We start from the raw sequence: 15,175 nt of genomic DNA, 5'->3' as shown, positions 1-15,175 counted from the left end.
TTACCCCTTACCATAAATTGTGTTTTATTTAATTTTGTACAACAACTATTGGAGATAGCTAACAACTTTAAATATATATAATCTTCATTAAATTCTCTGTAATATTTAAATATATTTTAAAAGGACTAATAGATTATGAGATATGCCCCCGCTCGTAATGTATGACATTTCTGTTATTTACAAAAAAATTGCATATGCTCTCAATTTTCCGAAAAACGATCGTTGCGTGATAAAACATCCAAATAATGAATTTGTCTATAAAATAAAATCTTATCTATTATCGTACAATAACTGTGTTACAATATACATATACGCATATATATATATATATACATAACACGCAGCGCAGACGCCATTAAAAGTTCCAATTCCAATACTCGACACATAGTAAACTTATGCATGTAATAACTCCATTATAAAAATATGATATATGCAACACAAAAACTCTATACTTTAGTAAAATAAAATATATGCAATAATCATAACCAACTTAAAAAAACAAACGACCAATTGCTTGCGTAGCATGAAATTTTGTTCAAAAGTTGTCTACAATGGCATATTATGACGGGAGACTAAGAAATATTAGTTCTAAGAACCGACAACCGACGGTGAAGAAAAGCTCTGAAGTGGCGATTTCATACAGACAAACGCATTGTATCCTGTATGATGACCGCCACTAGAGGGAGCAATGACCTTAAATGTTGTAATACATTTAAGGTCATTGCTTAGTCATTGGAATCAGTGAATGTAGGACAAATAATTACAAAGATGTTTCTTTGTAATTTTTTTTTTTTTTCAGCAATCATTTTAATCATACAGTATATTGTATAATTGAAACTGCCAGATTATTTTATTGTAGTTACTTTAATAGTATACTGACTAATGAAATATTATGCTGAGGTAAAGCATCCGACATCCAAAGCATATTTGCATTACAAATAAGTGCAATTCGTGCGATTTATTCTCTGGGAAGTCGTGAATTGCTAAGAGAAAAATTCAAAGAAGCAAATATTCTCGCCGTAGCTTCACAATACATATACGCAAACATTTTGTATATGTTCAGGTATTTCTTAAAAACAGCGTTCTCTATAATCTTGACACTAGATATAAATATAAAGTTGCGAAGTATCGTTTCATTATCATTATATGAGCCGCTATCTGTCCACTGCTGACCCCCTATATCCCCTGCTATAGCCCCCCCCCCCCCCCCATCAATAAAATAATAAGGCGATATCAATGTTTTTATTTTTACTTTGTAGTAATCCATATAATTCCATAAAGCAACAACATTTTTTTTAGGGTAAATGTAAGACACTAGGCACACTTTCTAAAGTAACAAATAGTAGATTTGATATGATTTTATATTTCCTGTCACAACTCATAAGATATCTATCGATTTTCCAACGTGCATATTTCCCATTCCCCATGAAACATAAAAATTTGTTCAACAAATATGCAATCGAGCAATATCTTAAATTGTGAACAGTACTTCAGGTGTGATGATTTTAAAAAAGACAACGTGTCTTTTTTAATATGTTGTTTTAATATGAGATTTTATTAAATGACATGGGTAGCATGTTATTAAATGACTTGGGTAGCAGAAATAACATGGATGAGATGGATTCCTGATCACTGGAATAATCATGAAAATGTAATAACTGACCAATTAGCAAAAGAAGGGACTAGAACCTTATTGTGGCAAACCTTGAAGCCTAGACATCTTTATCTTAAAAACTTAGAAGCAGCAAATAATAATCAGTTTTTGTTGTCAGAATTAAACCACTCAAAAGCCATGATTTATTAGTTTTTAGAAAATTGCTCTAAGAAATCAGTTCTTTTGAATAAAAATGTGTGCATTAACAAGGGCTCTCACTGAACACTATAAACTAAACGAGCATATGGCCAACTAGGCTAATCCCTAAAAAGTGCAGATTTTGTCACAATGAGAAAGAAACGCCACAGCACTTAATGTGTGGCTGTGACCCGCTTATACATAAACGATCTTCTTTGGAAAACACACTCTACATCCTGAGGAGATAAAAAACATCTTAAAATTCCTATCATTGATAGGAATTAGCAACGAACTTAAGGGCGAGCATGGGAAAGATGGGAAAAATCGTAGTGTCACAGGTTTTTCTACCTGAACAAGCTCGTCTTTTAATAGAATACTTCTCACCAGTAATTGATACTGAGAAATATAACTACGTGGATTTTGAAAGTTTTTTGTTAATCTAGTAATAAATCCCAGCAATTGATTGCTTCTGTATATGATAGAATTATAGCGTGAATTAAAACACAGTTTATCATAGTATAAATAACAACCAGATCATTAGCGACGTTTCTATGCTCCAGTATTTGTTCATTAAAAGTGTAATTGTAATGTTTTGATCTGTAAGTGAAAGACAACACAAAACATTTTCACAAACTTAGACTCATTAAATTATTAATACTCCACTCGGATATTGTATCTAAATCGTGCTGAAGCAATTGTGACTCATCGAGATCTCTTATAGCACAGAAGACATTTAAATCATAACGATACACATACATATAATAACGATGGACATTTTAGTTTTTCTGCTGGGTTATTAATGAAGAGAATAAAAAAGAGAAGGTTAAAATTACTCCCATATTCAGCTTGAGGAATTCCTGAGGTTACAAGAACAAGTTACCATGAATATCAAATTGTGCAAGTTTATTACAGACAATCATGATTATGAGTGAGTCATGGTGATGAGAGTCAAGTCAGAATATTATTTTACGATCACATTTTTCTAGATTATGTTAATTATTATATATAACATTAGGCAAAACCGTAATCACCTTACCCTAAAAAGTATAGGTGCCAAAAAGTTTCATTAAACGCCATTCGTTTAATGATTGAAAAGGAAAGTGAATTTGAAATTTTTCTCCTATATAAATAGTGGTGAGCAAATGAGTTAGCTTGTCCGTGTAGTCTCAGCATAAAATAGGCTACCCCCCTTCCAATCCCGTGGATGTCGTAAGAGCCGACTAAGGGAGGGCAAGGGATGGGCAACAGCATCCTTCTTGAAACATTTTTAAAGCTTGACTGTGATTGCCAATCCGCCTGCCAAACGTGACATCTACTGGCAAAACCGCCCTTAGAGGAGGCTTATGTTCAGCAGTGGACAGTTAAAGGCCGATATGATGATGAAATGAGCTTGCTCAATGAGAAATGGTGAAATAAAGCTATAATCTCTCGTGCGTTGTACGGCAGGTGCGCGGTATGCTGCAAGATATCGCGACGCTGGACACGGCGTGCCACACGGCCACTAACCGCCTGTCGTCGCTGCGGACGTTGTCGCAGTCAGCCGCGCCGCGACCCGAGGAACAGATCCTTGTCGGCCACATCCACGAAATACAGAAGGAAAAGGCCATCCTCACGTCCAACCTGCCCACTCTCATCAGGTATATACAAATTTATCACAGCATTATATACGTATAATATTTCGCCTAGTATAGCGCAATAACTTCAATGTAGTGTAATAGCACAACCCTTGTAGTTATTTTTGGCAGTAACAAGTTAACAGTTTGTATATGCATTTTACAAGAGGGCCACCCTAAATATTTTCCTAGTAACCTATAGACATGCCATCCGTCATCATCCACATCACACAAAGATTGTTATGATTTTGTTTTAACAGAGGTTAACTTCACTGATTGTATAAAATAAAATATTTGTTTTCATTTTAATTCGTAATCACTTATCTAATTGCATTAGATTTTTATATAATATTTTCATAAGAAGACACTTGTCAATAAGTTAATAAATCGTTGAGCAGAGCGACGTCCGACGACGACCTGCTGTCTACGACGGATCACGACGGCGAGTTTGGCAGTTCAGACGACCTGAGCGCCGGCGCCGCATCGCTGCGCTCCCAGCGTCTGTTACATCGCCAGCTCTCCTCAGACGACCCTATCATGGTGTAATGACGCCACCGCCACCGCCGCTACTGCACCACCCCGCCATCCCACCTATCCATCACTCATTCAACAAGCCAACCTGACTATCCGTCACCCAGACAACCTGCTTATCCGTTACCTAGCCAATGTACCGATTCGTGACCAGTACAATCTACCAATTCGTCACTCAGCCGACCTGCCTATTCATAATTCAGCCTACTTGCCAATTCGTCACCCAGCCAACTTGTCAATCCATCATCACATCAATATGCCAACTCATCAACTTACCGCCAATAAAAATATTTACATAGTGCTATTCTCACAATGCAATATAACTATGACTGATGTACATAGAATACCAATTCTTGCGTACAACTTGATTATTGTAAGTTTGCACATCATATCGATGACGTCGTGTCAACACTTGGCTTCTGTTATTTTTTATATACACTACTATTGGACACCAGCAGCCTGTCTTATGGTCGGGTCAATTAGTCATGTTTACATTTTAATCAAGTTCTGTTGAAACAGGCTGTAATGTTCCTCATCAGTTCCTGTAAGTGTAAACTTAATATGACCGAGTTGTACGATGTTGATACATAAACACCTACATTTCTAATGTTATTAATTCTCAGAATAGGATAAAGCATTACTATTATAAAGCGTTAAGTACGAGTGGTATTCTACAATAGGAGGCCCCATCTCATAAATCATCAGATAACTAAATTATCCGCCTGTGATTTTAAAAAACTAATATTAAAATACTTGTTGATAGATTTCGAGTGATTTTCATGTTTTTTTTTTTTTGTAATAAATTTATTATCAGCAATAATATTTCTAATTGTTGAGCATTATTATAATGTCAATCTATTGCAATGTTTATACGACCATAACATTAATACATATCCCTATTGTAGATGTTTTGAAACGGTCATTCATTTATGGTATTTTACCTTTGTTTTGTAATTCTAAACAAAGAAAAAGGCCTCTTAAGAGATTTTCTACTAAAAATTATGTAGGGTCGGAAGAAAATATAGAAAAGGTGAAAAACATAATTTTGCTATAGACAATTCGTGAACATTTATTCTACTTGAAAATGAAAGAAAGATTTATGTAATTCAGCATTCCAAGATTTTATCCCAAAAGAATATCTTTATTCCCCGTCCTTACAGTAAACGTAAGCGATCTTAAGCTGTTGATGCTGATTTACAGTATAGAAAATAAAATATATTTTAACTAACATTTTTAATATGTAGACGGACTGTTTTCAGAAACAACATTTTAAAAGTATAATCTTCCATATCGATAAAGAGTTTATTGTGTAGAAATCTCTATAAAATAATTATAATTATATTAATAGAGACAGGTGTGCATTTAATTTTTTCGTGAACGACATTGACTTATTTAATATCTTCAACTTTAATATAAACAAACCAGGTAGGCAGAATAGGAATTGAAATTTTAAATACTTATTTTCTAATTTACCATCTAATCACTATGATGTTATTACTTCTAAGTAATAAATAATATATATAAAGTTTTAAATTATCCATGAAAGATCTTCATAAACTGTAGCTAGGAACCATCTTTATCTCGTCAGCTTTCAAATAAAAAACCTCATCATATTCGGTCCGTTCGTTTAGGAGCCATACCATAAATACGCCATACTTGAACAACTTTCTTTTAGTGTGTCACTTTTAGTATGTTAAAAAACTTAAACATACTAATAGTAATACATTGAAGTGCACTTTAATAAAATTTTTCACTATACAGTTTCCGTAAATTTATTGTGTATGTATATGTATATTTATTTACTTTCATTTATATATGCATACCTTGTCCATGATTGAACGATATATGATTTATTCGTTTTAAATATAAATAATTATTTAGAATTCGATTTAGCTTATTTTTATTTGATGTTATAGTTGTTGATAGACATACTCGACGTTGTTACTGTGTTAAGTCTTCTTGCCGTTGATAGCTCGATTTGGAATGAGTAATTGAAATTAAATTATATTTTAAGATGATATATTGTTGCTCTGTATAGAAAGGCAAGTGTGGACGACGCCGAAAATGCTATTATCTGATATATACTATTATTGTACTTAAAACCTATGAGCTTATTCGTGTAGAGTACTGAGGCTACACCCTATTTCTGGTACTTTAGACAGAGAATGCGCATTTGAACAATAATATTTTAACATAATACGACATAGAGTAGATGGATAACTCCTTGAAAACGGCTTGTTTTCAACCGACTTCAAAAAGAAGGACGTTCTCAATTGGGTTATATTTTTTTTTTTGTTACCTCGTAACTCCATCAGTTCTAAATGATTTTGAAAAATTATTTTTATCTGAAAGGATATACTTACAAATAAAAATCGGTTCAATTGATTAGTTTTTAGATTAAAATAACTGGTATTGTCACAACTGAAGTCGGTTTTTGTGAAACAAACTTTATATTACTACAAAATAACAAAAAGGGCCCTTTGACATCTGATTCCGAGGCATTCGTCCTATTAAGTTTAAATATTCAAAATCCATATGCGTTTGAAAGCTTTTTAGACTAAAGATTTATAACCTGTCTACCTAGTAAAATATCATTACTGTCATGTTTTACGAAAAATGTTTTTGAAAAGTACTAATTGAATGTGATATTATATTTTACAAAAAATGATTAAGTATTAGAAAAATCTGGTAGTAATTTTAATTTACTCAGTATATAATAGACTGCGAGGTAACACAATGAGTGAAAAGATTTTTGACCTCAAATTCTACAAAATTTGCCTATAAATATTCGATTAAGATTCTAATGTTCACGGTTATGCTGTCTTTACACTGATTCAACATAGGCTCGTAATGTGACGGCAATTATGCCGTAATTTGATCAAAAGTAATTTAATTAATTTTTGATTAAATTATAGTTTGTTGAAAATGATGTTTTGTCTCAATATTATTAGCCCTCTCTTACAGTTCTTATTCATGACAGAGTTGTATGGCTTTGAGGTATTTTGTTCAATATTATACCTATATTTATGATTAGATTTTTATCAGAGTAAGGATATGTTTGTACTGGGATGAAAAATTTCTCTGAAGCGGTTGACTAGTCCTATCCGCCTCTATAAAATTAAAGCGCATTTGAAGCCAGATTTTTATTCGAAGAATTTATGTTCCTTGAAAGGGTATGTAACTGTACATAAGATACGATTTATTCTGAATATCCACTCTATAAAATATGCACTCAAAATATCGCGAGTATTTAGATTTGCTAGAGCTGCCAATCTCTTACTGATAACAGACTTGTTTTGATCGTTGAACTGGGTTTCATTATTCACGAGTATACTGGGCTCGGGTCTGATTTCTCTATTCACCATGGGTGATGTGGCTTGTCGATGGTATTTTATTTATTTGTGTACAAGGGACTATACTATGCGATCTTTAACTCTGCCTATCTTTCTCATTATTAGCATAATTTTATATTTTAAAATAATCCATATGTTTAAAAAATATTCACCATTTATAATAATCGGCAATTTAGATATCTATAGTCACAAAACTGAAAAAAATACCATGCTCATTATTATCATTCATATTATTCAACACCTATTTTTAATTATATATATTCGTTCCTTATAGTTGCTTTATAATTTACTGTTTTTATATTCAAAAAGACTGTCTACTGATAAGCTTAAATTTATCGTTATGTAAGTCACAAATATTTTACCTGCTCTTAAATTAGTTTGTAACTTTTACTGTCAAAAACAACGAATATCTCTGTGAAATCATTATATGCTTATAATTAATGAACTTCTATGCGAAATGGCATAACATAGCTCAATAAATTAAGTGACAAACAATGTCTAATAATATTCTTTTTAGCTTTTTACTTTAATCAATATAATCATACAAAAAGTATATGAATAATGAAATAATTATGAATTAAATATACTTATTTAAACAAAAACGCTCTTTATATGTAACATTTTCTCGCAAATGTAATTCTTAAGCGATCGAGTCTAACAAAACCAATTTCCAAATAACCAATAATTCTGCAGGCTACTCTCCATAGTTCGCAAAGATTGTCTCATGATCTGCAGTGATTATTTGATTTCTGTTAGACTTTGTTGTTTCGGAGACTGCTTTTCTGGCAATAAAATTATCTTCAATTGTGATTTTAAACTTTGAAAATATTATGAAAGTATGTATAATATATACGCATATAGCATAAGCATATACAGATGCCGATAATGTTCTGCATTGCGAATGAAAATGTTTAGTTGTATTTATTGGGGTTGTGTCGCAGTAATCTACTGTATTTCTGTGCCTTCAACTAGTTTGCTTTCAGCAGTCCATGTCTAAGAACGTTCAGCTGTTAGTTAACTGTTGTAAACCTAACTATAGTGCTCTTATAAGACCCGTAGTACTTACTATTAATATGTATCTATTGATAGTCTGCTTTGAAATATTATTTTATGGTAGTGATTCGATTAATTAGACAAAATTGAGATTTTTCCATCATTTTAATCACTCTTGAGAGGAACTCATGATAAAAATATATCATAATTATTATTTTTAAAGATTTAATTAAGCGTGCAATCTGGTAATTTAAACACTAGAAGTGTATGTAGATAGTTGACGAGTTCCATGCAAGAATTCTGTAAATATAATTAGATACTATAATAAAATCCATAGGAATACTTGTTCATGTTACTTCCTAAATTTCTATTTTTATTTATGAAAGCATTTGAAGTTGTATTTGTTGTTACGTTACAAAATTGAATTGTGTAACAACCGGTGCCTAATCATTTTGTCTATAAAACCTAGGATTATTTTTTATTTGTTAAATTTTACCCAGTAGTTGATTAGAATGTAATAAGTATCCTTAAAAAGATACTGTGTTAGATCTGTTGACATAATAATGTTAAATTGTATAATAATACCTTGTGTGAAACTCTGTAATTGATATCTTTTGAAGAGATCAGTTGATCGAAATCTGTTCAAAAATCTATTAGGGTTACCGTTTTGTTATGGTAGTTGATAATAAGACGATTATAACAAAAGTGATGGAATTTTTACATGATATTATCTGATATTCCTACTATATAGAGATGCCTCTCTGTTTACTATAAATCTATAGTTGTATCTGCTAAGGACCAATACTATATTATACTGTTTACAAATTGCCGTCGTGTACTCATATGTAGGTATGTATGTTATCGATTTGAGATTTCGTACAATTATCGTTAATGAATCTTGTATTATATTATAAACATGTATATTGTTCAATTTATTTTTAGGACTCTATAATATTGTCAATATAATGAAATGTAACCAAAACATTGTACTGTATACAATATAAAAAATAAACAATTGCTGTGGATATATCTATAGCCTTTTATTAAAATATTCACATGTGATATTAAAAATTCAATTTGTTCTATATAATATTCCCAACAGGACAAGTCGACCAATCAAATTCTTTTGAAGACAATTTCCAAATACCCCCTATAGATAGTTCTTGTTTCTCTTGATTAATAACTTCCACATCTGATGATTGATCCAAATCAATATATGAAGTTTCGTAAGAGTTACTTGTATTTTCCTGGTTCTTTATATCATCTACAGTATAAATTTTTGATGGAATTGTCATCGATTTAAATCTACTGGCTGGAGAAGATATCAAATTAGCTATTTTACATATTTTTTCTGTAATTGGTTTTTGTAGAGGTGGTTCAATTAAGTTTAATAAATCTGTTATGAAATATGTCAAATATGGATTGTATGCTGTTATAATTGGCTTCACAAAATTTATGTTGAGCAATGGCAATGGTGGAGATTTTCGTAAATTAAACAAAAGGTTGTTTTTGTGTTCATTAGGAAACCAATGATAATAGAGTGACTTCAACTCTTTTCTTTTCTTAGAGCTTATATCTGTAGCATTTTTTCTGAAACAGAATTTTTAATTAATAACCAAATAAAAAAGCATCACTAGCTATTAGAGGTTTTTAATGGGATGAAAATGGTATGGTATATTATATAATAACAGTATATTTGCCTACTGCACATCCTCACTTATTATTTATAGGGGGGAAAGTGATTGTTAGTAATGCCGACTATCAAGCTCCATTGTTCTTTTTAATGGGTGAAAATGGCATGGTAAGCCCACCTGCGCTATCGGTATACACTGGCGGAGTACCAGTGAGAGATGATAGGTGAGGATGAAAAGGCAGGTAAGTTACCCCATCGTGACAAATTCAAGGATAAATTAGTCATGATAGTTTTCAGGGGAAACCGCGTGAAGGTCAACCTGATAGGATATATTGATAGCAATGGGGACTAACCTCTCCATTACTAACAAATCCTTCCCCCTAAATGCCCATTGTTTTTTTGTAATGGGTGAAAATGGAATGATTACCCAGCCTGCGCTAATGGAAATGCGGGCAGAGCACCAGTGAAGGGTGATAAATGAGAATGAAAACAGGCCAGTTAGCCCATCATGATGAATTCGTCAGGAATTAACCATGATAGTTTTCAGGGGGAACCGCGAGGAGATCGACTTGGTTGGGCATATTGCTAGCAATGGGATTCTTAGTCTCTATTACTAACAATCCCTATCCCCCCAATCCCCATTAGTAATATACCCTGTCAGGGCGACCTCCACATAGTTTCCCCTGGAAACCATCGTGCTGAATACTAGACATCATTATGACAGGCTAACTGACCTGCTTTTCATCCTCACCCCTCACTGATACTCTGCCAGTATATACTGTTAGTTCTGGCAGAATTATCATTTCATTATCATCCATAAAAAATCTTATTATTTATTAATACTCTACCAATGAATAATAGGAGAGGGTGAAATCAAGTCAGTAGGCTCATCATGACCAATTCTGTGTTCTAGGTGAAGAGCTCCAAGGGTTTACTCTGTTGGTTTTTAAAGCCTAAGGTTGGTAAAGTATAAGACTGATCCATTTTCATCCCAGCTTCAAAATTTGAATTTTGATGGCAAATAAGTTTTTGAAAATTTCAAAAGGTACAATATTTTGTTGCAAATTAATAATAATTATAAAAACAAATAACTTACTTAATTCTAGAAATAAATTCTTTAGATTTTTTCAATGCTTTCAATATTTCTGACACCCAAAATGCAGCAAGGTAGCATTTTTTTTCATTACAGTCAGACTGAGTTATATGTATAAGTTCAACTAAAAAATCTAATATTAATTCATTTGTATGAAGAAATGTGAGCAATAATTCAAAACACTGAACATAACTTGCACTTAGTTTGTTTTTGTGTTTAAAATCATTACCACCTAAATATTGGAGAAGATCTAACGACAGAAATATTGAGTCTTCACCGAGTAGAACTTTATTTACATATACTGCAGAATCTTTGCCTTTTAGTAACTTCTTAGAATGTGCATTCATTATATTAACCAATGACATAACTGACACAGTTTTCAATTTAGACAAATCAATTAGATCACCAAATAAATCAGCTGCATCACATACAATGGATTCTCTCATATCAATTGGTATTTGAGACAATGTATTGATATTACAATTGTGATGAGAACATATACTTAAAGATAAACATAAATGCATTAATGCTGCTATCTGATTCTCGTCAGAATTTGATGTATCTTTCTGTCCAGCAATGTAATCTCCAATGCACTGTTTGTATTTATCCCAATAATTAGTCCGAAGCCAATGTAGACCTATTACTGAGGCCTCTCGAAGTAACTCTAAAGATGGTAAATTGTTGCTATGTGCAGTGTCATGCCTCAGGTCTATAATCCAATCAGGAACACCTAGACTTTTTGCTGCATGATATAAGCTAGTGCCCTTAGAAGTTTCTGCGTCAAGCATGTGGTTCACAAAACGCATTATCGCTGCAGAGTATGCAAGACGAAGAAATTGATCACATCCTACATCGACGGCGTTTTTTTCATCCTGAACTTGTACTTGTATCAAAATAAATGTTGATTCCACACCAGATGGGAGTAAAGGACATCTTGCTTTCCATATTTGTAATATATTAAGAGCGTGCTCTTTATTTGATGTTATAAAAATGTTGTGATAAACACTTTGCCATTCTTCTGTGTTATACCAAGGCACAATATTATAATATTCACTCATTTTTTTTAACGTTAATTAACTAATAACCAATAAATTAAATACCGCATTCAGACAAAAGCCAAGATTAGTTAGAGTAGAAAGATACTACGACCACAGATTAAATTTGATGCGCGTTTAAAAACTGACAACAATAAAACAGAGTAGACTTTGACATTGGCTGTCAGGCTGAAAGACTGTCAGAAATTACACAGAATTTCTGTGACAGAAGGAATGATAAAATAAAAACTTTGAATCATATGGTTGTCTCCTTTATTCTTATGCAAATATAATTAGCAAAAAGAGGAGGAGAAAAGCGATTTTTACAAAATGTTTTATATATATTTGATAGTTATAAGAATAGGTTTTAGGTATGATAATGAAATGGTAACCCCGCCTGTGCTAATAGAACATGCAGGCGCGGTATGAATACACCTGGATTCATCACGATGGTGTCCAGGTGGAGGTCGACCTCCCCCCCCCCCCCATGAGACAAGTGAGTCGAGGTCCCCCAATGTGAATAGGTTATAAAATATAGTTCATACCGCTAAGCGATTAGGGTGTCTTTGATGTATTAAGCCTTTAACAACTAATTCTTTTGTACTGATCTCCTATAATCTCCAACACTCTTCAATTTTGGGTAATCAAAGTCAAAATTATACTTCGAGACTTTCATAAAGTCACTTTTTATTAGTGTATTTCCTATAAAGTATTCTGTAATCCTATGATATCCATTTAGGCACAGCTTTGTACTATGAATTTATCTAGTTAGATAAAAGTGCCACTAACTACAATTTTTATTTCTTATACACTCACCTAATTTACTACACCTTCCGAATTCATTTAGGGTAAAGATTTCTCTCCGTTACCTTTTAGACCATGGCTTTTGTCATAAACGAAACTTAAGTTTCGGCTCAGAAAGTGAGTACCGGCAAAATGCACTGGTTTTGCACTCAGGCTTTGATATGATTATTGGTGTTCATTCTAAACACGAAAAAAAAAGGATTTTGTCTTTGATTTTTTTAAATACTAAAATCAGTTATATTATTTGACAATACTTATTTATAATGAACATTTATATTGATCTACACAAATATCAGCAATATATTGAAATAAAAGTCATTATTAAGAATTATGTTTTATTAAAAAAATCGTTTCCAAAGCAAATGTTGTTCATATTCACGTGCAGTCAAAACGCTACATCATGGGTAAGAATTTTTAATAAAAATTTGAAACGCAGGAAAGCAATACTGATGAATAATCAACATTAATAAAACAAATAAATAGCCAAATAATTAATAACGCTATGTATCTATGGTAATCTACGTATTTAGGAATCACTTTTGGCACTAATAACTACGAAAATACTTAAATTAATACTTGTAATAAAATAATAGTCATGTTGCGTTTTCACTGCCAGTGAAATGGATACTGTTTTAAATGCACATTTCTAAGTCTCGGACACTGACGACAAAAAGCATTTACAAAAAAGTAAGCACAACTGAGAAATCCTGTAGTTTATAATTTGCAAGGACACCTTTACGGACAGCATTTTTGTTTATATTATTTGATACAGCTAAATTGGTGTTATTGCGACAAAGTTAGTGACGTAATTGTCACAAAAAAAAAATCTAAATGAACCATATTTTAGTATTTGTGTGGAGTGTCCGTGCAAGCGAAACTAAACCGGTAAATCCAACGATGATGATTTATGATTCCACCATACATCGCAATCACAGAGTAGGAACTCTATTCACATACTAGTACACTGCAACCGGATTCAGATTCGACGCGGAGGATACAAAAAGAAACTTACGTCGGCGGTGCTCGTGGTCGACACAACTACGTCGTCTATACACGTAAAGGAACGTCACGAAATAACTAGCTATGCTTTCATCGATATAAAAGAGTAATCTTAGTACGTACCGTAATAAATATCTATCAATATATATTCTCGATCAACAAATATAATTTAATATAGGCAATAATATAATACGAATCTTTAAATCTATCAACATTATCACAATATGAGTCGCGACGACACTATGCCGTCGAAGATTACGGGTTCGGTCGTAACCCTGCTAAGTATTTACAAAGTTTTCGAACCTATATTGTACATTTCGTCTTTTAGAGGGGGAGGCGGGCGGTGGCGCGGGCGCGGGGGGCGCGGCTCATAAGTCGACCGTGTCGAGGTTCTGCGTGGGCGCGCGCGGCTCGGCGGCGGCGGCGGCCGAGGTCGGCGGCGTCGGCGGGCGCTGGTGGAACTTGCCGGGCAGCGAGGCGAGCGCGGAGAGCGCGGCGTCGGCGTGCGGGATGCGGCGCATGATCTTGCCCGAGGTGATGAGGCGGCCGAAGCCCTCCTGGTGCGCGAAGGCGTAGCCCGAGCGCACGGAGCGGCGCGCGCGGCGCGCGGACGGCGTGCGCGGCGCGGCGGCCGGCGCGCGCCAGCGCTGCCGCGCGCGCAGCCGCTCCGCCAGCGTCGGCCGCGTCCACGAGCACGCCAGCCGCCACGACACCACCGGCACCATCAGGATGATCATCTGCCGGACACGCACCGCTACGGTCAAACCTACTACTTCGTGCTACGCGCCCAGCGGCGCGCACAAAAAATAACAAATTCCAATTTAGAATCAGTAGCGCGGTTCTCCGGTGACCTTTTTATTTCTTGTTTCCCGGGGGGACTAGGTAGACTTTACAGAATAATAATGCGGATGAATCGCCGCCGAGTAGGTCACACAGTTAAAAGTATATGTCGGGAAACGTTTCTGTGTAACGACCCATTAATGCCACCCGCAAGTGGCCCATTCATTATCCAATTATTACTCGTACTACACTAACCAGGTAGGAATTTTACAATTTATATAATTATACAAACTTTCCAGACCTACTACACTATACAAAAGTCACAATCGTACATAACTTATGGAACTCAAATAGTACTTACAGTAAGTACGGCAGTGAACCAGAAGGTGGGTTGCGTGAGGGCGACGGTTAGTGAGCCCACATACGGCCCGCCTATCGCGTAGTTATAGAAGTAGTCCAATACAAAATAAGAAACTAGTGAACCCCATATTGTGATGTGGTTGAACACTGTCCAATATGTTGTATCTAAAGCAATCTGTAACAAAGTGGA

At 34.1% G+C, this 15,175-nt stretch overlaps 3 protein-coding genes across 12 annotated transcripts in view; 1 reads left to right on the top strand and 2 right to left on the bottom strand.

The window, feature by feature from the left end:
• Positions 1 to 9,311, top strand: part of LOC113510627 (unconventional myosin-IXa-like) — a 43,482-nt gene extending 34,171 nt beyond the window's left edge. For all 5 annotated transcript variants that reach the window (XM_052896402.1, XM_052896404.1, XM_052896403.1 and 2 more), the window contains 2 exons: positions 3,239 to 3,429; positions 3,804 to 9,311. In XM_052896402.1, the coding sequence (XP_052752362.1) occupies positions 3,239 to 3,429; positions 3,804 to 3,951 (339 nt within the window). In that variant the 3' untranslated portion in view covers positions 3,952 to 9,311. The remainder of the gene's footprint in view (positions 1 to 3,238; positions 3,430 to 3,803) is intronic.
• LOC113510642 (uncharacterized) lies at positions 9,302 to 12,174 on the bottom strand. The gene is made up of 2 exons (XM_026894111.3): positions 11,012 to 12,174; positions 9,302 to 9,872 (listed from the first exon to the last, which is right to left on the bottom strand). Exons 1-2 carry the CDS (start codon positions 12,064 to 12,066, stop codon positions 9,365 to 9,367), a joined length of 1,563 nt encoding a protein of 520 aa, XP_026749912.2. The 5' UTR covers positions 12,067 to 12,174; the 3' UTR covers positions 9,302 to 9,364.
• A 990-nt stretch (positions 12,175 to 13,164) lies between these two features.
• Positions 13,165 to 15,175, bottom strand: part of LOC113510796 (phospholipid-transporting ATPase ID) — a 70,427-nt gene continuing 68,416 nt past the window's right edge. For all 6 annotated transcript variants that reach the window (XM_052896365.1, XM_052896367.1, XM_052896366.1 and 3 more), the window contains 2 exons: positions 14,987 to 15,160; positions 13,165 to 14,582 (listed from right to left, as the gene is read on the bottom strand). In XM_052896365.1, coding sequence (XP_052752325.1) covers positions 14,214 to 14,582; positions 14,987 to 15,160 — 543 coding nt within the window. In that variant the 3' untranslated portion in view covers positions 13,165 to 14,213. The remainder of the gene's footprint in view (positions 14,583 to 14,986; positions 15,161 to 15,175) is intronic.

The sequence above is a fragment of the Galleria mellonella genome, unplaced genomic scaffold (genome assembly GCF_026898425.1).
Source record: "Galleria mellonella isolate WM207_F2 unplaced genomic scaffold, CSIRO_AGI_GalMel_v1 utg32, whole genome shotgun sequence".
In the NCBI taxonomy this organism is placed as follows: domain Eukaryota; kingdom Metazoa; phylum Arthropoda; class Insecta; order Lepidoptera; family Pyralidae; genus Galleria; species Galleria mellonella.
Note: the sequence above shows the minus strand (reverse complement) of the source record. Positions and strands in the feature narration are given on the sequence as shown.

Bases quoted from the DNA above. Each gene is read 5' to 3' on its own strand.
- LOC113510642 (XM_026894111.3), bottom strand. From the start codon at position 12,066: ATGAGTGAATATTATAATATTGTGCCTTGGTATAACACAGAAGAATGG. The intron at 9,873-11,011 runs GTAAGTTATTTG...ATTCTGTTTCAG, and splicing joins GAATTTATTTCTAGAATTAA to AAAAAATGCTACAGATATAA.